The sequence below is a fragment of the Sparus aurata genome, chromosome 3, assembly GCF_900880675.1.
Source record: "Sparus aurata chromosome 3, fSpaAur1.1, whole genome shotgun sequence".
Classification (NCBI taxonomy): Eukaryota; Metazoa; Chordata; class Actinopteri; order Spariformes; family Sparidae; genus Sparus; species Sparus aurata.
The window spans coordinates 24,444,570-24,470,124 of record NC_044189.1 but is presented as its reverse complement, the minus strand read 5'-3'; the positions used below and the strand labels follow the sequence as shown (position 1 = coordinate 24,470,124).

Below are 25,555 nucleotides of genomic sequence, written 5' to 3'. Positions count from 1 at the left end.
TCTGGGGCCTCTACTATTCAACATTTACATGCTCCCTCTAGCTCAAATAATGGAAAACAATGAAATTTGCTACCATAGTTATGCAGATGACACACAAATTTACATAACCATATCACCAGGGGACTATAATCCCATACATACCCTGAGTAGATGCATTGAACAAATCAATGATTGGATGTGTCAGAGTTTTCTTCAGTTAAACAAAGATAAGACTGAAATAATTGTTTTTGGATCCAAGGAAGAACGACTTAAAGTCTCTGCTCAGCTTCAGTCTGTAATGTTGAAAACTACAGACCAAGTCAGAAACCTTGGTGTGACTGTGGACTCAGACATGAATTTCAGCAGCCATATTAAGACAGTTACAAAGTCAGCCTACTATCACCTTAAGAATATATCCAGGATAAGAGGGCTTATGTCTCGGCAGGATTTGGAGAAACTTGTTCACGCATTTATCTTCAGCAGACTCGACTACTGTAATGGTGTCCTTACAGGACTCCCTCAAAACTCCATCAGACAGCTGCAGCTGATTCAGAACGCTGCTGCTCGAGTCCTAACAAGAACCAAAAAAGTAGATCACATCACTCCAGTTCTTAGATCTTTACACTGGCTTCCTGTCTATCAAAGAATAGATTTCAAAGTCCTGTTGTTGGTTTATAAAGCATTGAATGGTTTCGGGCCAAAATACATTTCTGATCTGCTGCCGCGTTATGAACCATCCAGACCTCTGAGATCGTCAGGTACCGGTCTGCTTTCAGTCCCCAGAGTCAGAAGTAAACATGGAGAAGCAGCTTTCAGTTACTATGCGCCACATATTTGGAACAAACTCCCTGAAAATTGCAGGTCTGCTCCAACACTCACCTCTTTTAAATCAAGACTTAAAACATTTCTTTTAGCCACTGCTTTTAACTGAAGCAATTCAAGTCTTTGAACTGCATTATTACTCTGAGTTTTTTTTTTTTTTTTTTTTATAATGCAATTTTTAATGTCTTTTAAATGAAATGTTTGTCTTTTAATGTAATTTGTGTGTGCCTGTAAAGCACTTTGAGTTGCCTTGTGTCTGAATTGTGCTATACAAATAAACTTGCCTTGCCTTGCCTTGCCTAATGAGTGAATACACCTTCAAATTGTATGCAGTGGACTGAGTTTATTCAGGCAGGGTTTTCTCATGTTTCTCACAATATACTTCTAGTAGGGTTATTTTAAGTTACATGACACACATGACCCTTGGAATTTTTTACCATTTAAATTCCTCTGGATGAATGTATTGTACTTAGCCCTATGCCAGTCTCCCACCTGAGCACACTGCATGGAGATGAAGATTGGAAATTGGACGAGTGTGTGAGTGAGTGTGATAGACAGGACAGCAACACACAAAATTATGTTGTCAGGGCTGAATTCCACAAAAGAAAAGTCAGGGGCAAAAGTGATCTGAAGTCTAAGGCAAGAACAAGATTAATCAGACAAGACAGAGCAAAGACCAGGAAGATAAACTCTGATTTAATACTCCTTGGCACGGCCATCATTCATGTACGCACCTGAACAGGTTCAGGCTGAACACCATAATGAGTCACTGCATATTTGTCTGTTAGAGGATGGAAACAACAAGACCTAATGGAATTGTTGTCTAATTATTCTCACACACCATCAGAATGGGGAAATAAAGACACTACCAGTGGCGGACTGGGACAATAATTCAGGCCGGGAATTTGATGCCATTCCAGGCCACCCTTCTCATGCAGACCACCATACCTCTAGTTGTGTATTCTAACCCTATTTGATAGTGAAAAGAATCTTCCCCTGTGCTGGACTCTGAACCTCTCTCTCTCTCTTCCCCAACTTCTACTTTGGTTGTGTTAGGTTTAAATCTGTTAAGAAATGAGACACGGACACGGAGATTGTCTTTCTAGGCAAAGGGGAAGAGCAGAAGTCAGCACACAAAGTCTGGGCTTCCGAGTTCCCTTGAGCTGCTCTCCCCAAGAATCTTTTATTCACCTACAATAGGGCGTAAGCGTATATGATTGGCTCTTAGACAGTACATATGAGTCATACAGTTGTTATGCATGATGGAGAAGTACACGTACACACTTTCGGACCTACGGCCTTCAGCATCTATCCTTCACACAAACATTCTTATGATGTCCACCAAATGTTATTCACACAAGATGCCATTCGAGGCCTTGTGGTTCACAGTACTTTTCCAGGAGCTCGGTACACTTCCACAAACATATAAAGGAAGACAAGCAGGTTATATCAATGCAAAGCAAGAAACTGATAATATAAGCATAATTTTTCCAACAGTTGCTCTGCAGAATGAGATTGATATTGCAAGTATAGCCTGATCATAAACTTGTATTACATATTATGCAGTCATCAATTGTATATCTTCTGATTACACTCCTACTGATAGTTTCATTAGTTTCATCTAAAAGCATACACTGTGTGCTCCTAAGTGGTACCTAGGAGGTCCTGCTCTGTTTCTGACTGTGTATCGACGCTCTCCAGTTCTGCAGGAGCACCTGTGGTACCAGTGCTGCTGCTGCTGCTTCCTTCTCCACCTTTGCAAGGAAAAACCCAAGAGCAGGCCATGTTTTAAGTTTATTTCACTGCTGTTTACATTTGGGCAATGTGTAATTATTTGGCTCAATGGTCACCACAGATACACACACACACACACACACACACACACACACACGCACACACACACTTCTCTGTGTATACATAGCCTATATATTCATTGATTGATTTTATATTATTGATTGCACACACAACCCAGAAGACAGGTGTCTGTGAACACAGCCTATAAAGTTTATAGTCATACTATATAGAGCTTGTACATATTATAATGATAATCAAACTACCATTTATGGTGCAGAATTACAATAAAGAAAACTGCCACAAAGCTGCAGCCTAATAGATTAAGAGTAAACAAAAAAGCTAGCTGTATTTAATTATGATTTATTATTTCAGCATGTATAAACTATCCCGAAGTGGCTCAAACATTATGCAACAAAATCATATTTTTCATTTATCTCTAGGTATTCTGGATTGATTGTCGGGCCGTGTGCCTGTTTGTAAGTGTGTGGAGGGGGCTGGGGCGGCGCATGTGACTTCCACTATTGTTGCTTAAGAGGTGATGGAATTAACCCTCCGTGAGACACACAGTCTGCAGTGGTGACAGTGATTGAACGATAAACGCAATGAAAGCTATAGCGTTTTTGACTGACCTTCCCTCCTTGTGAACATGTTACTTATTTTGCAACATTTCGCTGTGTCTGTGGCAAGGGCTTTCCGTTTTCTGTCCCTCTCTCTCTCTGCTCCACCTTTCCTTTTCTTCTGTCCCTCCATTACTCTCGACTACTAGAGTGAAGACAGCGGAGCTAATTGATTGTTGTGTGACGCCGACAGGTCGCCGAGCGGCGTCATTACGTAACTAGATGGATTGATTTGATTGGCCCGGGCGTCCGGTAACTCCAGTCAGTCCACTCAGTCCGGTGACTGTTCAAGTCAGGCCAGGATGATCACCAGTCCGCCACTGGACACTACACCCAAACCGCAGGGCCTCACCCTGGTCTGATGTAAATTTTCCATCAGCTGGTTTGTAGATTGTCATCACGCATTATTAATAACTTTAACAACATCTTTATCCATTTAACGATGCTAATGCTACAGCACAGCAAGCTAGGAAGACCAGTTACACTTTCATAACAGAGAAACCGGGATGTTTGAGTTAAATTGACGTGACTGAGTCTAGTTGAAGGGGTAAACCGTTAATTCACTGATGTCTACATGCTAACATTGCGTCCCAGACACTAGCTAGCGCACCCTGCGCTGACACATCTATGTACACCTCCCAAAGGACATTGTTACAGGACACCTTAACCATAACTGTGACATTTCTAATTCTACAATTCCATTTCATCCAGTTATCTTCCTTCTCTACCTACTACAATTGTCTTTTTGTAATCGAATTTAAGTAATGAGTGAATACACCTTTAAATTGTATGCAGTGGACTGAGTTTATTCAGGCAGGGTTTTCTCATGTTTCTCACAATATACTTCAAGTAGGGTTATTTTAAGTTACATGACACACAAGACCCCTTGGAATTTGGAATGTTTTACCATTTAAATTCCTTTGGATGAATGTGTTGTACTTGGCCCTATGCCAGTCTCCCACCTGAGCACAATGATATCCATTCCTTTTGCTGGCATTTCTTGTAGCCGACGACTTCCTGACACGTTGATGTTATAGTGTCTTTTATATGTTTCCACTGCTTGGGTTAGGTGATGGGGAAATAGGTGTCCAATACAGCACGGGCTCAGGTATAATTTCACTACTCTCTGATTCAAAACCTGAAATCATAAAGGGACACCTCAAAGAAACAAAAAGGTAAAAGAAAAAGATTATTTGAAAAAAAAAAAAAGCAAAGAGGAAAAAATAAGAAAAAAAACAAAGAACATTTATTAGAAAAACAATTTAGAGAAAAAAATAGAAATAAACCCAGAGAATCACGATAAGAAAATAGAAGTGGTCACAATTACTAATAATGTAATTAAGGATTAGGTCTCAGGTCCAGAGATGTGAGGGTTAGTCCCATCATACCAATAAGCAGAAGCATATGACTGGAAGGAGATTTAGGATTAGGCGTGAAGGTCAGTTATGGTTAAGATTAGGCTTCAGGGGCGGGTCACCGTACAGTTCCACAAAAGTTTAAGATTAGACGTGAAGACAAGTGATGGTTGAGGTAAGAGCTCAATGGCAGGTCAGCATTCGATAAATAACTTATGACCCACAGAAAGTACCAAAGAAAAGAGAAGAGAATGGCAAGGTGGCAGTGTGCGACAATTCAGGTGTATGCTACTAAACCATACGTGGACGCATTCCAATTAGAATGGGAAGCCACACAAGCATCAATATCCTTCAACAATTATAAAACACAAACCAGATGGATAGATAGATACTTTATTCATCCCCTCAGGGAAATTCTATGTATCCCATAGCTCTCAGTACACATAATACGTACACCATTAAAAGACAGATAATACACACAACCATAAAAAAGACAGCCATTCAATCAAGACAGCCATTCAATCAATAAAAGAATAACAATGTGAATAAAAGAATAAAAGAAGTGAGGGAGGGGAGGGTGGATTGGGCCTGGCACCAGAGCCTAGGTCAGCGGCCCCTGCCCACTACTGAATTGTTGAACAGCCTAATGGCCGTAGGGACGAAGGACCTCCTGTGGCACTCAGTCCTCGAGCTCTGCTCCATCAGGGTGTGGTGGAGGGGGTGGTTGGTATTGTCCATGATGTCAGTAATCTTGGTCCACATCCTCCTCTCCACCACGACCCCCAGTGAGTCCAGGGCCCGTATTCCTAAAGATTCTGAGAATCCTCTTAGAGAGCTCCTAACTTAACCTAAAAATTCCTAGCAAGGAGTCTTAGGTTAGCTTAGGAGTGATTCCAGAACATTCTCAGAGAACTCACATTTTCACATAAAAGAAAATATCTGTTAAATGAATAGTAAGCTATATTTTAAAATTATCCTACAAAATGTGTGAAAACTTAGGCCCACTTGCACAGATTTCACATAGTGATAGTTATATTTATTTGCTTATATTAATTGCCATGCTGGTAATTTTTGCACTTTCAACTTACATTTCAACTCAATTTGGTATTAACGAGGGTAAAATGGCTCAGCTTTTATCAATGTCTGTGATTGCTGACCCGCCTATAAGAAGCAGTGTTGTGATGACTTACATTTCAGGTGGTATTGCATTGTGGCGTTGGGTTGGAGAAGTAAGTGCATCTCTAATGAGATAAACCACAAACATGATTCCTGCACAATCCAATCTGTAGCGTTTCATTAATTCACTGTCATCCAGTTTTTGGAGAATATCTCTCTGGCCTCGTCCATCTGCCATTTTCTGAAAGCATGCCTCATGCTCTCAGAACTCTACACACAAATCAAAAATCACACACACAATGGGACCCTTTAGCTCAGTTGGTAAGAGCGCACGTCCCATGTGCCGAGGCTCTGCAGTGGACCTGGGTTCGACTCCCGACCCTGGTCCCTTTGCTGCATGTCACTCTCCCTCTCTCTCACCTTGTTTCCTGTCATATCTTCAGCTGCACTATCAATAAAGGCCAAAAAAATACTTAAAAAAAAAAATATGGTATTTTGTTTTCAAATGACACACACAAACCATCAAATGAATAGACATTTATAAGAACCAGTTGAACACTGATGTGCTCAGTGTAAAACACTATGATGAATGGAAAACACTCCTTCTTCATTCATCATAATGACTTAGCTTTTTTGTTCAGTTACACTTACTACAGTCAGTACATACATAAGTGTGATGTAAAATATTTGAGAATATTGTTTTTATGCTCAGAACACACAAATACACGGTAACAGATATATTTTATTTTTCCCACAAAAACAATGTACACAGTGTACATCCCAACCAACACAAAGTGCATATACAACAATATACGGTCTACATACAAAACAACAGAAGAACTTACTGTACACAGTTACAGTAATGAAAAGAAAAAAAACGCAATGAAAGCTATAGCGTTTTTGACTGACCTTCCCTCCTTGTGAACATGTTACTTATTTTGCAACATTTCGCTGTGCCGCATGCTCTCCTCTGTTTCAGTCTGGCCACAGCACCTCATCCACATCACAAGCCATGTTCTCCCTGGCCAAGCAGCAAGAGAAATATCACCTAGCATGGTGAATCCAGCCATGAAAAGCACCAACTGCTATACATCCACATGCATCTTCCATAGCTTGGAGAAGGGGTATAAGCATTTGTGGATTTCGGTCATACACTTTCTATCTCCAGGCAGAAAAATAATTCTCAATAGGATTGAGGAATGGAGAATATGGAGGGAGATAAAGCGTGGTTGGGCAGTGAACCAGTTACGAACCAGAGCAGCCCAGTGGAAACTTACGTTGTCCCAATTGACAATGTACCTGAGCTGCTCTGGTGGAATGAGTGTGTTGTGTAGGGTGTCCAGGTGTTTGCCCATGTGATGAGTCAGTACACATAGTAGGGCAATTGACATAGAATTTTGAATGACAGTGTGTTCCTGGTGAAAACAAGAGATTGTCTTTATGAAAATTGTGCCAAATGCAGAGAGTTGTGTGTAGTGTTTTGAAAAAAGTGTGTTTTAGAACTGCAATTTAAGTGTAAAGCAGGAATTGTGCTTGTAGTTTAGCAGAATTGGTTCAGGGGGTTGGTGCATGAGTTACATGTTGTGGTCATTGTGTCTCAAGTACCAGTTTTTGTGTGTAAACAATTGAGAAAAACTGTAACAGATCTCACCTTAGGAGCTCTCTTAAGATCTAGGATTCTTTAGGAATAGCTTTTATCTTTACTAGGATCTAATCTTCACTTTTAGGGGAAATTCTAAGAAAACATCATGATTCTAAGAATTTTCTTAGAATTTGGCCACTAGAAGCAACTCTTTGCAATAAGAATCTTTAGGAATACGGCCCCAGGCACCTACCCACCAAATTATGCTGTAATACAGTAGTTTAGGTGGAGTTTAGAATGACAGACACGTTGGCAATATCCCAAAATTATAAATTCAATTATTGAATATTATAAGAATAAACATAAATTAATTTAATTAATTTCAAATTGAAAATCGTTTTACAAATTTGAGTAAGACAATCATGCATAAACAAGTAAATCACAATCATAATATGAAAAAAAGAGAAAGAGGGAAGGGGAGGGGGGAGGAAAAAAGAATAAAGGAAAATAAAACAAGCAATATTTCAAGTATATAATACATACAGGGTTCCTGTAAACAAAAAATATGTGAAAGTTCCTCTTTTTACTGGAGAATGATAGGACGCCCCAAAACTTGCTGGCGAATACTGTATGCTCATGACATACAGTACAGGTCCTCCGGCAGGATTCGAACCAGGGTCCAATGCGTTCGTGGCTACGCTCTAACCACTCGACTACCTGCACTCCAAGTGTTGACCTCTTGCAGACTCTATTCAGAAAACAAAGAGATGTATCAGATTGGATGTTTATTACAAACTCCACTTATCATTATTAGCTTATAGATGTGATGAGGTGAGGAGAGTGCAGGGGGTACTTAACATCAGGGAGGCTAAAGACAATTACAGGAGAAAGCTGGAGAATAACCTCAAGTGAAACAACATGAGGTGATGTGTGGAGTGGCATGAGAACCATCACCGGGTTCCAAAAGACTGGTAATATGGGGTTGGATGGCCGTATGGACCGGGCCAATGAGTTGAACCTATTTTTCAATAGGTTTGATACTGCGGCCCCTCTCCCACAAGACTGCTGCTGGCTGCCCAACAACAACTGCCACTTTACCCCCCCCCCCCCTCCTCCTTACGGACCCCTTGTCTGCCCCCCTCCACCTCAATTCGCACCCACCTACTCAAAGGAGTAGGTTTGATTTTGAGATCGGTGGGGACACAAAATTGCTCCAAGGCAGCACTCCTGAAAGTTGATGTTTTTTTTACATTAGCAATCATAATTTCACATCATGCAGATGTTATAGGTTAAAGCAACTAATGAAAGACAAGGAGGCAACTTCGAAGAGTTTTAAAGCCACATGGGTGAAGCACTGCTATCCAGATCATCATCACACTAACATTTGTCACAGTGCTGAATCTCATGACTAACATATCCATCATATATTTTAACCTCACCTGTGAATTTCCAGCCTCTCTTTCACTCCTCCTACATCTCCTCCTGCCTCTCTTCCTTCATCTGCTCCAGCCTCTCCTTCTCTACCTCCTCTTGCCTCTCTTCCTTTACCTTCTCTGGCCTCTCCTCCTCCATCTCCTCCAACCTATCTTCCTTCATCTGCTCCAGCCTCTCCTTCTCTACCTCCTCCTGCCTCTCTTCCTTTACCTTTTCTGGCCTCTCCTCCTCCAGCCTCTATGCTGTCTGTCACCTTACAAAAATATGTTAATGCATGACATATGAACAGATACATTAGGGATACAATGATCATAGAGCTTGATGGTACAGTTATTGCCTGAGCAATAAGGCTTTTACTAAATATTAATATTATTTAATCTTAATTAATTATATTTCATAATAATAAAATCACATGATCATCTAGAATATGAGGTTTTATTGTATTTCCACCACAAAGTTTCTTCATTTGTGTTTTTAAACCGTTGCTCACTTCTACACAAATACATGAAAGTAAGAATTAAAAATAACTTTAAAAAAGTCTATCTTTATGGCATTAAATATTCTCTTTTATTCAATATCTGTATTGTTGAGCCTTTACCTATACACCCTTGAAGTAACTTACACTTTGACTCCTAAAGACGTCTCCAGTTTTCTTTTCTTTGACATCCTTCAAATCCAATACAGAACATACGCACACACACATGTACACGCACGCAAATAGACACAAACACAAATGTGTAATGTGACACCACTGATATTAAAATCTGTCTTGCTGACGTGACCCAGGAAGAACAAATGCCGAACATGTTGACAACTTACATTCGCAGTTGCAGATAACATGCACTGCCTCTCGTCCGGTCCAACTAGCAGGTTACATGTAGCTTTTAAAAGCAGAAGGAGTGACAGCGGGGACAGACAATCACATGCAAGTTAGCGAGAAACTGGCAGCCGATCAGGGAGCGACATTTAGGTTAGAGGCAGGAGTTATAGCAGAGACCGACATTTAATCCTTTGTGTGCCGTAATCATTGACTGAACACTACGGACAGCGGTTGTATTGATAGTGACTACACAGTAGCGGTTGAATATTGGTAAGGACGTGTCCCTAGCGTCCCTACCCAATTCTACGCCCTTGCACCTACTCCATCCCTACCCCCTGCTCTGCATCATGTCCTCCACAACCTGAGGACCTCTACAGTGTTCTGCACGCCTGACCTGGTGAGAAGACAACTGATGAGACTCCACTCCGGCAAAGCTCTGGTCCCACCGGTGTTCTACCCAGGGTGCTTAAAGCCTGTGCCCCCCAGCTGTGTGGAGTACTTCAAGTATTCAACCTGCACCTGAGCCTGCACCTCCAGAGGGTCCCTGTGCAGTGGAAGACGTCCTGCCTTGTTCCTGTGCCAAAGACGCCCCGTCCTAGCGGCCCTCAGGACTACAGACCGGTGGCCCTGACGTCTCACATCATGAAGACCCTGGAGAGGCTCGTCCTGGAGCAGCTAAGCCATATGGTCAGGTCCTTCACTAATCCGCTACAGTTCCCCTACCAGCCAGCGGTAAGCCAGCGAGCACTGTGAGAGTCATGTTCTTTGACTTCTCCAGTGCTTTCAACACCATCCGTCCAGCTCTACTGGGTGAGAAGATGGCCGCGATGCAGGTTGATGCCCCCATCGTGTCCTGGATTGTGGATTACCTGATGGGCAGACCACAGTACGTACGCCTATAGAACTGTCTGTCTGACAGGGTGGTCAGCAACACTGGGGCCCCACAGGGGACTGTCCTCTCTCCCTTCCTCTTCACCCTATACACCTCAGACTTCAACTATTGCACTGAGTCCTGCCACCTTCAGAAGTTTTCTGATGACTCAGCAATAGTCGCTGCATCGAGAAGGGGGATGAGAATGAATACAGGGCTGTTGTGGACAACTTTGTCACTTGGAGTTAATGGAATCATCTGCAGCTCAACGTGACAAAAACAAAGGAGATCATAGTGGATCTGAGGAGGGCGAAAACACCAGTGACCACTGTTTCCATCCAGGGTGTCCCTGTGGACACTGTGGAGGAATTAAATATCTGGGGGTGTACTTTAATAATAAGCTGGACTGGACAAGAAATACTGAGGCGGTCTACAAAAACAGCCAAAGTCAACTCTTTTTCCTCGGGAGGCTGAGGTCCTTTAACATCTGCCGGACTATGCTGAGGATGTTCTACGAGTCTGTTGTGGCCAGTGTGATCTTCTTTGCTGTCACATGCTGGGGCAGTGGGCTGAAAGTCGCAGATAACAACAGACTGAACAAACTGATCAGAAGGCCCGGTGATGTCGTGGGGGAGGAACTGGACACTCTAAAGATCATGGCAGAGAGGAGGATGCTGTCCAAGCTTCAGTCCATCTTGGATAATGTCACACACCCTCTCTATGACACACTGGCCCAACAGAGGAGCACATTCAGTGGAAGACTCCTCTCACCCAGATGCACCACTGAGCGACACAGGAAATCATTCCTGCCTGTGGTCATCAAACTTTATAACGCCTCCCTAAGAGAGTCAGACACCCCTCCTTCTGTAACCTGACTCAAACAGTCATTTCTTTTTTGTACTTCTTGCACATTATTTAACTGTATATTTGATCTTGTGTATATATATATATATATACACACACACACACACATATATGTTTATATTTATGTTAATGTTTATATTTTGCTCTCAATAGATGTTGCTTGTATAATATGTTATTTGTATATCTGGAGCTTGTAACAAAAATCATTTCCCTCTGGGATTATTAAAGTATTTCTGATTCTGATTCAGATTCTGAGATGTGTCAGAGAGAGCCTGCTGAAATATGACCTTAATCTTTACCTTGCAGCAGAGTCCTGCACGGATTTGGGTACCCGCAGGTACCAAACGGGTGAAAAATAATGTGCTGTGTCGGACACGGGTGCGGATCGGGTCGAACGCCTGGAGAGCGCGGGTCGGGTTTTGCGATTGTCATTTTCATGGCGTCAGGTGCAAAAAAACACATCTACAAAAATATGCCTGCATTTCAAAATGATAAGCATGTACCGTATTGACCCGAATATAGGACGAGGTTTTTTTCAATGAAAATTATGTGAAAAAGGGGGGTCGTCTTATAATCGGGGTCTAACCGTTGACACGTGCTGATAGTTGTCTGGGTCACTACGCGACCGCAACGGCAGAGGGCGCCAGCTTATTGTAGAGACGTCACTGACACTGAGGCTGCGGTTATCTGTCAATCACAGCGGAGAAGAAGTGACAGGAGATGTAACATGGAGAGACGCGGCGATTTTACGGAGCAGAGTGGATCAAGTGTGGCAAGTTAACAGACATCTGAGGCGGAGCTATGATGCTGATTTTAAGATAATGGTGATAAATGCAGCGGAGGTGCCAAACAACTGTCAGCCAGCCAAGAAATATGGAGTTACGGAGTGAAACATCCGAAGATGGCGGGTCCAAAAAGATCGTCTGAAAACGCTAACAGTAAGAGAAAAGCTTATCGTGGTCCTCTAAGCGGCCGCTTCCAAGAGACTGACAGGAGGGTATGTGAGTTTGTTATTGAGAAACGAATTTTGGTTATCAGAGTCTTTTTCTGAAGATAAGTCTTGAAAAGAGGGGTCGTCTTATAATCAGGGTCATCCTATATTAGGGTCAATACGGTATATTTGATATGAGCACATGATTCATGCGTGCTTGTGCCCTCCCAGAACTCTCATTCCCCAGTCTGGCTGGCTTACTTTCATTTTTTAAAATTGCGTCAGTCTAATTTTGCTTCGGGTGTGGGTCGGGCGTCGGTATCAATTTATAGCGGGTCGGCTCGGGTGCGGAATGTAATCTGTGCTACTGTCGGGAAACGGGTCAGATGCGGTTTTAAGTAGGACAGGTACGGGCGGGTGCGGGTTAGCAAAATAAGACCCGTGCAGGACTCTGCCTTGCAGCACATATAAAAATACCCACCTGTGATATGAAGAATCTCTAGCAATCTGGATTTATGTTTCATCACCAGGTCATGATGCTCTGCATCAAGCCTCTTGCCCACAGGACTGCTCCATACTTTATCCCAGTCCGCCTTGGTCTACATACAACACACAGTATAAAACACAAAATGGTATTAGTGCCCACAGATGATCAACCAAGTCTTGCTTTTGCCTTGCAAATGATTTCTCACCATATCCTTGAAGGCCTCCCCTTTGTAATAGCTCTTGGATGCTGGATACATTATTCCCTTGTCACACAGCTGCTTCAGATCTGAAGCCACCACATGCAGCTCCTCTCCATCGTAGGCATAGATCTTTCTGTCCTCACAGGTCATCAGAACGAGCTGGTCACACGGGCATGAGGTCCCCTCCACTACACCTAGAACCTGCATGCTCGCTTCATAGAGAAGGTAGAAATTTCCCCACCCATTCACCACGTTATCTTTGTGTTTATAAATGGTGTCATCAAGGCCTGCCGTCTTCATTGTGGCACCAGCTGGTTTCTTTAAGACGGTAGTCTTGCCTTTGTATTTGGTCACAAGGTCTGACACTGCTTTAAGATAATCTTGACCTGCAACACATATCATGTGAGAGGAGTTTAGTAAACCATAAAAATACTTAACAGAGCAAGGTTTTATGATGTGTGAGGAAGAGATGTTAGCAGTCTACCTGTCTTTCCGTTGCACCGCGAAAGAAATGAATCAAACAGCTGACCTGGCAATCTGAATGGTAGAACGAAAGAGCATAATGTTGAAGCCTTTGATTACACAAGCAGAGTAATTTTTCTCTGCACAAATAAAGTCTGCAGTTCAATCAATGTGCTCCAGTCACCCATCAGTTTGTGGGCTGCCATTTTGTAGCCTCAAGTTTGGCATCACTGCCATCACCTTTTTTTGGAGCCAGAGGTGAATGTGGTATGCTTTGCTTTATACTTCTTATGTTTCCTTGCATACCCTGTGCTTCCTTGACCTGAAATTGTTTCCCCTCTGCCATCAAGGACGATATTCCAATCCCTAAAATGCACCTCAAGGAGAGGTCTTTCTGTCTTTTTCACTGTCTCCTTTTTCTTATACTGGCCCTTTGTCCAGCCCTTCAGCTCTTCCCCTCTAAGAAACAAGATATTTTGTTAATCTGGATCACATTTCATGTAGAAAATTATTTGTGGTTTACGGAGTTTCCTGTTGGACAGATAGCTCTACTTGTTGCTTAGCTAGTTAGCTCAGTCAGCTGTGCAGCTGTGAGAACACTAAGGTTTATTTATCTGTATAAACCACTGTATGAGTTGCAGCATTCTGCATACAATCACCTGATTATCAAAATGTCCTGCCAAAGTTTTTAGGCATAAAACACAAACAGGTCTTTTCTCATTTCTGTCGGTGTTCAGAGCAGATACGCAACGCAGCGGACCTGCTGGAAGTTAACACATAGACTTTTAAAGTGAAAGTGAAACCTATATGCTCTGCTGGCGTGGCGGACGCAATGCAGCAGACACTCAAGGGCGTCGAACTGGGGAGAAAAGTGGGACTGATTACCAGGGCCCCAATGAGGGAGGGGGCCCTGGAAAGGCCTGAAATAAAAATGTTGTTTTTATTTATTATTTTATTTCTAACTAATTAGTGTCATAACTAACTTAAAATTGGCAGTATAAATCGGATGAGAGACTTTACTCTGTATGAAAAAAAATAGTAGAGGCTGTCTGAGACCTCGCTCACCCCTCACAATACAGGGTGGTTCAGTCCACCCCTGCAGCTGCAGGTGTGCAAAGATGCGTCTCCAAACAGCTTAACAAGCATAGTGGCTGCTGCTCATCAACATGTCTTTCCCCAAGAAAGCAAAACCAGGGAGCCTTAAATGAAAGGAAAGGGCAGAAAGGGAAAGAAAGCAAGGAGAGGGAATACAACTCCTCACACATTTCTTTCAGAAGAAAGGTGAGCACAGTTCACAGCTTACACAGTTTAAGAACAGTGAAAGCTAATGTCAGCAGTTGTAAAGATTGAAGGCAAGGCAAGGCAAGGCAAGTTTATTTGTATAGCACAATTCACACACAAGGCAACTCAAAGTGCTTTACAGGCACACACAAATTACATGAAAAGACATAAACATTTCATTTAAAAGACATTAAAAATTGCATTAAAAAATACAACAATAATAATAATAATAATGAAAAATAAATAAAAATAGCATTTTAAGACCAGTAAAAACATTAAGAGACAAACATCAAAATAAGTAGGCTAAAATAGAGAAGCTTTAAAAGAAACAAGACTGTAGAGTCAGAGTAATAATGCAGTTCAAAGACTTGAATTGCTTCAGTTAAAAGCAGTGGCAAAAAGAAATGTTTTAAGTCTTGATTTAAAAGAGGTGAGTGTTGGAGCAGACCTGCAATTTTCAGGGAGTTTGTTCCAAATATGTGGCGCATAGTTACTGAAAGCTGCTTCTCCATGTTTACTTCTGACTCTGGGGACTGAAAGCAGACCGGTACCTGACGATCTCAGAGGTCTGGTTGGTTCATAACACGGCAGCAGATCAAAAATGTATTTTGGCCCGAAACCATTCAATGCTTTATAAACCAACAACAGAACTTTGAAATCTATTCTTTGATAGACAGGAAGCCAGTGTAAAGATCTAAGAACTGGAGTGATGTGATCTACTTTTTTGGTTCTTGTTAGGACTCGAGCAGCAGCGTTCTGAATCAGCTGCAACTGTCTGATGGAGTTTTTAGGGAGTCAATACAGTAGTCGAGTCTGCTGAAGATAAATGCGTGAAGAAGTTTCTCCAAATCCTGCCGACACATAAGCCCTCTTATCCTGGATATATTCTTAAGGTGATAGTAGGCTGACTTTGTAACTGTCTTAATATGGCTGCTGAAATTCATGTCTGAGTCCATAATTCACACCAAGGTTTCTGACTTGGTCTGTAGTTTTCAACATTACAGACTGAAGCTGAGCAGAGACTTTAAGTCGTTCTTCCTTGGATCCAAAAACAATTATTTCAGTCTTATCTTTGTTTAACTGAAGAAAATTCTGACACATCCAATCATTGATTTGTTCAATGCATCTACTCAGGGTATGTATGGGATTATAGTCCCCTGGTGATATGGTTATATAAATTTGTGTGTCATCTGCATAACTATGGTAGCAAATTTCATTGTTTTCCATTATCTGAGCTAGAGGGAGCATGTAAATGTTGAATAGTAGAGGCCCCAGAATGGAGCCCTGGGGTACTCCGCTTGTCATTTTCATCCGTTCAGATGTGTAGTCACCAATAGACACAAAGTAATCTCTCTCATTTAGATAAGATTTAAACCACTTTAGTGTTGTACCAGAGAGTCCAACCCAGTTTTCCAGTCGGTCCAGTAGTATATTATGGTCGACTGTGTCAAACGCAGCACTGAGATCCAGTAATACTAAGACTGAGATTTTTCCGCTGTCTGTGTTTGAATGAATGTCGTTGAAGACCTTAACGAGGGCCGTCTCAGTGCTGTGATGTGGTCGAAATCCTGATTGGAAAACATCAAAACAGCCATTTATTATTAAGTAATTGTTCAGCTGTTGAAAGACAGCTTTTTCAATTATTTTACTTAAAATTGGGAGGTTTGAAATGGGCCTATAGTTATTCATTACTGATGTGTCTAGAGTTCTCTTCTTCAGGAGTGGTTTAATGACTGCTGTCTTAATGGCTTGGGGGAAGACACCTGAGAGAAGAGACGTGTTAACAATCTGTAGCAGGTCTGGAATCATGCAGTCTGAAACTTTTTTGAAGAACCCTGCTGGTAAAATATCCAGGCTGCAGGAGGAAGACTTCAAATGCTGTATAATGTCTTGCAGGTTTTTGTCATTAATTGGATCAAATTGTGTCAGGGTATTAGAGTTGGGTTTAGGTGGACAAAACGACAACACACCTCCAGTACCTGGTAGAGTGGCACTGACCGCTTGTCTAATGTTCTGAATTTTGGCAGTGAAGAATGATGCAAATTCATTACAGGCCCTGGTAGACAGATGTTCAGCTGCTACTGGCACAGGAGGGTTTGTTAACCTGTCGACAGTAGCAAACAAGGCACGAGCATTATTTTTGTTCTTGGTGATAATGTCTGAGAAGAAGGACTGCCTTGACTTTTTAAATTCTAAATTAAAAATGTAAAGTCTCTCTTTATAAATGTCAAAATGAACCTGGAGATTTGTTTTTTGCCACCTGCGCTCAGCTTTTCGACATTCCTTTTTTTCCATCTTGACAAGCGTGGCGTTTCTCCAAGGAGATTTTTTCTTACCAGAGACCACCTTCACTTTAGTGGGTGCAATGGCATTCATGACATTTGGAATTTTGGAATTGAAATGAAGTACAAGGTCATTGACAGAGAACCTAGAGAGGGGTGGTGTGGACAAGAAAGCATCAATGAATATGTCACCAGTGTTTTCAGTGATGTATCGCTTTGAGACAACCTGAGTTTGAACATTTGTGTGCACTGATATATCACTCTCAAAGAAAACACAGTAATGGTCAGAGAGAGCGACATCAGATACCAGAACCTTAGAAATGTTCAGACCCTTTGAGATAACTAAGTCCAGGATGTGGCCCCTGTTGTGTGTGGGCTGTGTCACATGCTGAGTGAGTCCAAAGTTATCAAGGACACAGCACAGTTCTTTAGTCCATCTGTCCTCAGGCTTGTCGACATGGATGTTAAAGTCACCAACAATTAACACACAATCAAAGTCAGTGCAGATAAGAGACAGTAACTCAACAAGGTCATCAAAGAAATATGTGCAGTATTTAGGTGGCCTGTAGATGTTTAGAAATATAGCTCGAGAAGATGAGTTTACCTGAAGAGCAACATATTCAAAAGAAGTAAAACTTCCATAAAACATCTGCTTGCATTTGAGTAACTCATTAAACAGAATACTAACACCTCCTCCTTTTTTATGCATTCTAGTTTCACTTATGAAAGAGAAATTTGGAGGACTTGATTCAATGTGAACAGCTGCACTGTTATCCTGGTCTAACCAAGTTTCAGTTAAAAACATAAAAGTAAGATTGTGTTTGATGATAAAGTCATGTATTAAAAAGGATTTTCCTGCCAGAGATCTGATGTTTAATAGAGCTACAGTTACAGTATCAAAACCAACTGTGCAGTTTTTTGCGACAGTTAGTGGCTGACGAGGAATGGGCGCTAAATTGAATGGATTGGCACATTTAGTCCCGCATTTCCTGTTTCTCAACAAATTCACAATTTTTCTATTACCTGTAAGCACAGGAATTGAGGAGGCTGCCTGAACTCCAAGGGGCCCTGGCTTTTCTCGGGGGAAAACAGTAGTGATATCAATTTCGTAGCCCGGACCCGGCACATATCAGTAAGCGTTAATTGTACTGTCAGCATGGACAGGATGTACTTCGCTGTTTTCAGACTGTTAGAGGCCAAAGATTATTCAGAGGGGGCGGAGGGGCACGATGACGTTTTGGCGATGGTGGTTTCAAGCGTGGCAGATTTGGGCGGGGTGTGAGTCTGAGTCCAACATTGACCAGCTTTTTCATCTCATCCGTGAAATCGAGGAGGGGGGAAGAGGGGGAGAGGCTGAGGCTGGCTGGAGAGGGCGGAGAGTTGGTTGGGGTTGGTGGAGAGTGGATGTTCCCTCTTGTTGCGACTGGAGGGGACTCCTCCTTGCGGGGCGAAGATGGCAGCAAGGACTCCTCCTCCTGGCACAGCTGACTTGTCTGTTCGAAGCTTATCTCAGGCACAAGTACTTCTCCTTCCAAGGACTGTCTTATCAGTTGTTTTAGTTTGTTTTGCCTGGTGTCCTTGAAGGGAGGAACTGGTGTGTGGTGCACAGAGTAGAATATGTTGGAGGTTAACAACCTTACTCCTGACTTGTTAAGGCAGAATCCGTCTGCCTTAAAGAGGTGTCTGCGTTCCCAGAAAATGTTAAAATTGTCAATAAAGTTCACCGATTGAGGGGCACATGTAGCTTTGAGCCATCTGTTCAACAACCTGCTGAATCTCTCATCACCTCTACGGACAGTTGGTAGAGGGCCACTGACAAACACCACAGTATCGAGAGATCTGACTTTGTTCAACAGATCAGTGAAGTCTTGTTTCAATACCTCAGATTGTTGTTTCACAACATCACAGGCCCCTGTGTGTAAGATGAGAGATTTCACTGTTGGATGTTCAGCGACAATGTCCAGAATTTTTTCTGAGACGTCAGAGACCATATCGTTGGTAAAACAGAGTACTTTGGTGTTCTTCTTGCTGCAAAAGCTGTGTACCTCCTTCACAGCAACATCACCCACAATCAGTGTTTGTGGTCCAGTCATTAGCTCTTTCTGTGGTCTTTTACTTTTGAATTTGGTCTCATAACTCTCCTTGTTCATTGATGGAGAGCTTGCACGGTCTTGATAAAGTGGAGCAAATCTGTTCTCCAGTTGTATTTTTGTTATTTGCGTAGGTACGCTCTTACTTTTTGTTTTCACCGTTGTCCACGGTTGTTTCCGCTTTGGTACGGGCGTTGAGGAGGCACTCTTTTCAGAGGACAGTGCAGGCCAACCAGTTGCATCACAGATCTCAGGACGCTGGGCTCTGCCTGTTACTCGTTCTCCCAAAAATGATTTATCTTTAGGCTTTGCTCCAAGAGTATTCCAGCAGGGATGATTGTTCCTGGGCTTTTTATCCAGTCCCCTGAACTCCTGTTTTGTCGAGTCATTGTCGGGGCTAATTAGCCGTGTGTTAGCAGGCTCTTGTCTGCTGTTTTGATTCCATGGGAGAGTAGTTTTGTTCCCAGATAGTCCATTCACTTCCACATTTACTTCTATCCGGTGGATCTTGGTTTCCAGCTCAGCAATTTTCTGTAGGATGCTCTGAAGGTTCAGGTTAACAAGAGGCATTTTGGTGCTAGTTAGCTTTAGCTGCTAATAGGCTTTAGCTGCTAATAGGCTTTAGCTGCTAATAGGCTTGTGCTACTTCGAAGGCCTCGTTCTGAAAGTACGGAGTTCGGAAGAAAATTAAAAAAAAAAAGTGAAATAAGGCAGCAGCAGTCAGTTAATTGTTGTCCCAGTGGTTTGTGAATATCCAGGAGTTGCTGCCTGTAATCTTTCAGTGAAGAAAAATAATAACAGTGGAAAAGATAGCAAGCAGAAGCGAGAGCAAGCAGAAAAGCGTCTGCGCCCAAGCAGATACAGGATGGCAGTCAGACTGCCATGAATCTAGTTTCTCATATTGAGCAGCAGCAGGTTCCTCATCCTCATCTCATCCCTCATTAAGTGTTGACTGAAAGTTATCATTACAAGTAATCATTTCACATTGAGGTCGCAGACCTAGCGGTAAAAACATTTGTATGATGCTCATGGCTTCAAAACATTTTAAAAACTGAGCCTGTGATGGCCTTGTTAATTCCAGATGATCCACCATCATTTTCAGAGGGTTAAAAGTAGGCCAAGAAAGCCAAGAACTGAGGGGGAGAATAATTCCAACTTTAAGATCATGGCGATAAATGAGGCAGAGTTTAATTAAGATAAACATGTCAGTCGGACAGATACTTCAAGTGCATCATCATCAGCAGCAGCAGCTGTCTGTCAGCCCCCTATAAAATAAAAATAGCCTATAATCCATATTTATTTCAGAATGATTTTCATGTATTAAAAACAGTTCTGAAATAAAAAGAGCATATGTATGTGTATATATGTATATATGTATGTATATATATATATATATATATATATATATATATATATATATATATATATATATATATATATATATATATATAAAAAATATAGTTCACTAAAACAGAATGTTTGGTTAGTAGTTTGGGATTCTCACCTTCCTGCTTTCCAGTAGGAACAGAGGAGAACATTTCTGCTGCATGCAGACTGTCAGACTCAATACAACTCTCAATACAAGCAGAGAAGTGTTTATATTTTCTAGAAATCAGAGGATTAAACCGCAATGATCATTTAGCCCCATGTACTTTTTCACCCCAAATCCAATGCCTACAAAGGAGACAGTGAGCAGTAACCAAGTAGCTGTAACTGGTTAAAGATCTTTGTTTTTCTTTTCACACATATGGGAATGATAGTCGAACATATCATTAAAATGCATAGTTTTATATAAAACAGCATCACATTATTTCACCGGCCTATACAAGGGCCCAATTAGATTTCTTTTCATGGGGCCCAAAATCCCTGGCGGCGCCTCTGCGTACACGTATCCAGTGGAAATAGACCTTTGCATCCCGCCCTGCCTCTCACACCCCCCAACACCTCACCGCACCCCCCGCCCCACAGTTTGAGAATCACTGCATTAGCAGCAGTTAGCTGTTAGTTTGAGATCAGAGTTCTGGTCAGAGCTGCTGTAAATCGCCTTGGAACGAATAGACGGTGTGAGTAGGTGGCTGGGCGTCTCCCTGCAGCAGAGGACCGGTAAATGAGATGAAGCAGTCTGAAACCTTAACTTAACCGATCCTTATCCGAATTACATTTACATATATTTTGCTTACTATTTGAATCTTTGCCCACACTGAATATGATCACCCATCATTGTAAAATTATACATGATAGAAAATAAGGAAGATAATAGTAGTTTCCCTTTAAGACCTCTGTGAACATAACAAAAATAAGTTCTTACTTCACTGGTCCATCAGCAATTCTGGCTCTCTGTCATCAGAAAACAAAATGTGTATTGTTAGCATATAGCACATATTTACATTTACATTTAGGGCATTTAGCAGACACTTTTGTCCAAAGACAAAGCACAGAAGCAATTGTCAAGCCCTCATCTGAGTATCGTAACTGCTATTTGTCAAAGATTCTTTAAGTGCATAAGTGCTATGATAGAAGTGCTAATGATACAAACAAGTGCATACAATTTTATTTATTGTTTTAGGGGGGGTAGAGTTAGGGTTAGGGTGGGTTGGGGGGGTTGTTGAGAGGGAGTCATGCTATGCGAGGTCGAGGTGTTTATATTATTCAGTATTTAACTGATAAATAAAGCAATTAATTTTTTCTTTAGCTCACAGCACTGAAAATAACTGAAAACAAACAGGAGTTACTTACTTTTCTGTCGCTGGGACTTCCATCCGTCTTAGGTGTAGACTGACAGCAAGCCTTCAAATTAAAATCAACGGAGACATTTTTAGTTTCAAAATGGGAGAAAGAAAAACCTGTAAACTTTAAAGGAAACAGATGACGTGAGATGAGTACACCTAACAACAAAATGTACAATTTGAAGAGCAAATTCCAAGTCAGAATTTTATGATATTTACAACTATGAATGCTCTGTAAAAAATTCCTGAACAGAAATTAAGCCAAAGTTTTGCACAGAGGAAAATCTCACTCCATAAATCAGAATATACTGTAATTTAATAAAAAAATATTTCTGCCATGTTTAAAGGAATATAATGCTTGTAGTGACCCTTTGCCTTTCAAAAAGTCTCCACAGTTGTAGATGGATTCGTTCTGACGCGTGAAAAAATAAAGGCAATATATTACGTTGGCTGTCCAATACCATACAACAGAGTACCACTTTCTCTGTGATGGGTCATTTGTTAATCACAGAAAAAAGAAAACATAACATTTCATTTGCAATCACTGCCACACTGTCAAAAACTGTTTGCCTCTTCCCAGTCTGCAACACCTGTGTGAAGTGACCCTGTGATTATATGAGCTCTGCCACAATATTAAAACTAATGTCTCTCAAAATGCTTTTTAAGTCAGGCTAACTGAAAAACCGGCAGAATATTGAAAAGGATAAAAGAGAGAACAGTCTTTGAGGATTTGTTTAGTAAAATCCCATACATTTTAGACAAACAATAAGACACTATGGTAAATGTAAAACAAATATTTAAAACAATACAACTAACAGATATAAACATGAAATTTCCCAGGTAACTATTTACCTTAAGACGTATTTATTTAGTTTAATTGTATGTTAACATGTAGTAATAGATATATAGAGGTCCTGAATTAACTAAAATAAACACCTAAATATGTATTTTGAACATTTTCTTTTCACTGTTATGAAACAAGTTAAAGGAGACAACACAGATTCTTTGCATGCACAGATCAATTTGCGATTTCAGGCTGTACTTACTGATGCACACAACAGCTATATATCTATGCAATTATAAAACCATTTTTTGCTTCTTACATTTCTGTAGCTGCTTGACATATTTTCAATGTCTTTACAAACAACATATAAGTTTTATATATCTTAATCACTTTTACATCAGACTGTTAAAGAGTCTATAATCACATATTTCTGTAATCTGCAAAGAATATTAAGTAAGATACATAGACAAAAAACTGTATGAAACTAATATTGAATTATCACCATTAATGTTTCAACAGATACTTAGACTGCAAATATATAAATAAAAAGTTTGAGAAAATGCTAAATCTTTAAAGGCTATTAAACACAATTTAAACAAGAGTAGTTACCATAGCTGAAGAAAACACAGTCTGTTGTTGTCCTCAAGGAAGGTGTGCTCAACTGTCACCTGTTGGGAATAGGTGATCCAGTGGTAAGGTGAATTACAGCCTCGCCCACAAAACCACTATCAACATATTTATCTGTATGTGAATGGGCGTTTTTTTTGTTTGTTTTTTAACGAACTACTTACAGAAACTGGTTTTTTACCAGGAAGTCGTTCTTCCGCCTTCAGTGTACTTTGTGTCAGGTCAGGGTGTGGTCGTAACAAAGACGAGAAACAGATTTTGCATGTCATAGCTCTGTCACTTCATGGACAGCAACTACAGTTTACTACCTAAAATAGGCTGAGATATTACAGCCCAGCCAAAACTTGAGACACAATACATGATTTTAGATAAAAGCTTCTTACCATCAACCCGATGTTAACCTTCGTTGGCCATGTTTCTGCGTCATATGACGTAACCGGCAACATTTACTGGCTCGCCTGAGACCTCCTCAAACTGCACGCGCGTACTGTGTTACTTTTTTATAAAGACCTTTGTCTCCCTCTAGCGGTAGAAGTTATAGTTGAGTCATGTGTTTTTTTCGTTATCTGAAATCAGTGGCCTTTGTGTTGATGCTGTGTCATTGTAACAGACAGAAGAAATGACAGACGATATTCTCTTTGTAGCTTTTGTTTCTGATATGTGTTTTAATGTCATATGTGTAAATCCCACCAAAAATCCCTCATTTCTTGTGCTATTTTCAAGTTCACCATTCTTGGCATTAAGTGTGCTGTATTGATTAGTTGTGTAATGGCGCCCTCTACTGGTCGTTGGCGGACCTACTGTGTAGTTTCCGGTCTCTCGTCGCTCTGCAGTGAGCTGCACTGTGAGAGGTGTGCATTTAAGGCAGCTCGTCCATAAACTAAAATTAAGAAGTTTAAATGCCGATTTAAGTGCATAGAGCGGTTTAGTTAATCTTAATATCGTTAGGGCATTTAGACCAGGTATTTTCCTGTTTGATATTCTGCTTGTAGAGTGAGTTTAGAGAGTTTGAAATAGCTAAACACGTTGCTGTGTGTGTAAGATGCTGTCTGCCATACTATCTTCTACATGTTTAAGCTCGTCTTTTTTTCATGTTAGGTGTTTGTAGGTTTTTTTTGTGTGTGAAATATTTATTTAATTACTTATGTCGGTCATTGACAAACATGCTGTAATGGTCCATTTTGAGTTTTGGGTTGTTAATGTAATGATGTATAATGTAATTGAATTTCATGTAAGAGAAAGAGCAATATTTGAAATTTGGTCATATCTCATTTCTTTTATTAACATGTTAAGGGTTATCCTCGTGCTTATGTCAGTCTGCACTGAGCTGGAGAGGCTGTTGAGAAGAGAGAAGCTCTTTGACAACATTTTGCTCTTTTTGAATTCAAACAGGAATGAACCTGCGTCTGATTGCACACCAGAACACAACGCTGGGTTTTCCAGACCGCCCTGGCTACATCATGAGCAGTGCAACTTAAAGGGGCACGATTTAATTTTTGAAAAAGACATTTCAACTCAGGTTTTTTATTTTTTTATTTTACAATAGGTTGTTTTCAGGCAAAAATAAGGTTCCCAGATTACCATTTGAAGCTAAAAAGGTGGCCGGGTCCGCCACATATAAACAAAGTTAAACAGTTTGAAATTGTGATGTCCTTTAATATCAGTTTTGTTACTCAGTTTATTCAGTCATGAAAACAGAGTTTTATTAGGCATATCCGTCCCTATTTTCCAAACACAAAGAAGTGATACTGCCACTTCACATGATTTAAACCATAGAACTAGAACACTAGTTCAAACCCTCGAAGGAAAATGTTTTATATACAGTTCACTGCTATCTTTATAAAGGATTTGATGAATGATCTAAGCAACAATATTGATTAAAATGTGTTTACAACATACTGTGCATCATAGAAACGGAGGCTGTGTGTATTACATTCAAAAATCTCTTGAGATGCAAAATTGCACTTGATTTCAGGTTGTCTGCAGGTTACACAAACATACCCTCAGAGGTGTTTGGAACAGAACAGGAACAACAACAAAGGTTCTCTTGCATGATTTGTGGGACCAGTGTACACGTAAATGCAACAGACTTCTTTCAGTTCTGTCAAGCAGGAGCCTCGCAACCATGGAGGATGTGGGTGTTTTAACAGTTTTTTCTGCAGTTTTTCCGCAGTTCTGAACAAACGCTTTACTAGAGTCGCTTAGTTTCTCCGGCCGCTCTGTGTCTGCTCTCGCTGCGGCTGCCTCCTCTCCCCCTCCCTCTCCTGTTGCTGCTTCAAACATGTCACCGCTTTGAGTGTGACCGGTTGATGATTGGCTGTTCTACCTTAAGTCCCGCCTCTTTTCCATTGTTAGATTTATTGTTCAGCTCGTGCTGATGATGCGGGTACTAGCTAGTTCATAGTAGACACCGGCACAGATCCACACAGACA

At 41.0% G+C, this 25,555-nt stretch overlaps 1 protein-coding gene across 1 annotated transcript; it reads right to left on the bottom strand.

Moving 5' to 3' along the window:
* Positions 1-7,206: 7,206 nt before the first annotated feature.
* On the bottom strand, positions 7,207-23,566 carry LOC115578217 (uncharacterized). Its single transcript, XM_030411085.1, has 9 exons — positions 23,507-23,566; positions 23,288-23,333; positions 23,106-23,164; positions 21,723-21,773; positions 21,295-21,323; positions 13,356-13,408; positions 12,878-13,257; positions 12,667-12,784; positions 7,207-8,013 (listed from the first exon to the last, which is right to left on the bottom strand). Exons 3-9 carry the CDS (start codon positions 23,106-23,108, stop codon positions 7,979-7,981), a joined length of 669 nt encoding a protein of 222 aa, XP_030266945.1. The 5' UTR covers positions 23,109-23,164; positions 23,288-23,333; positions 23,507-23,566; the 3' UTR covers positions 7,207-7,978.
* Between the last annotated feature and the right edge of the window lie 1,989 nt (positions 23,567-25,555).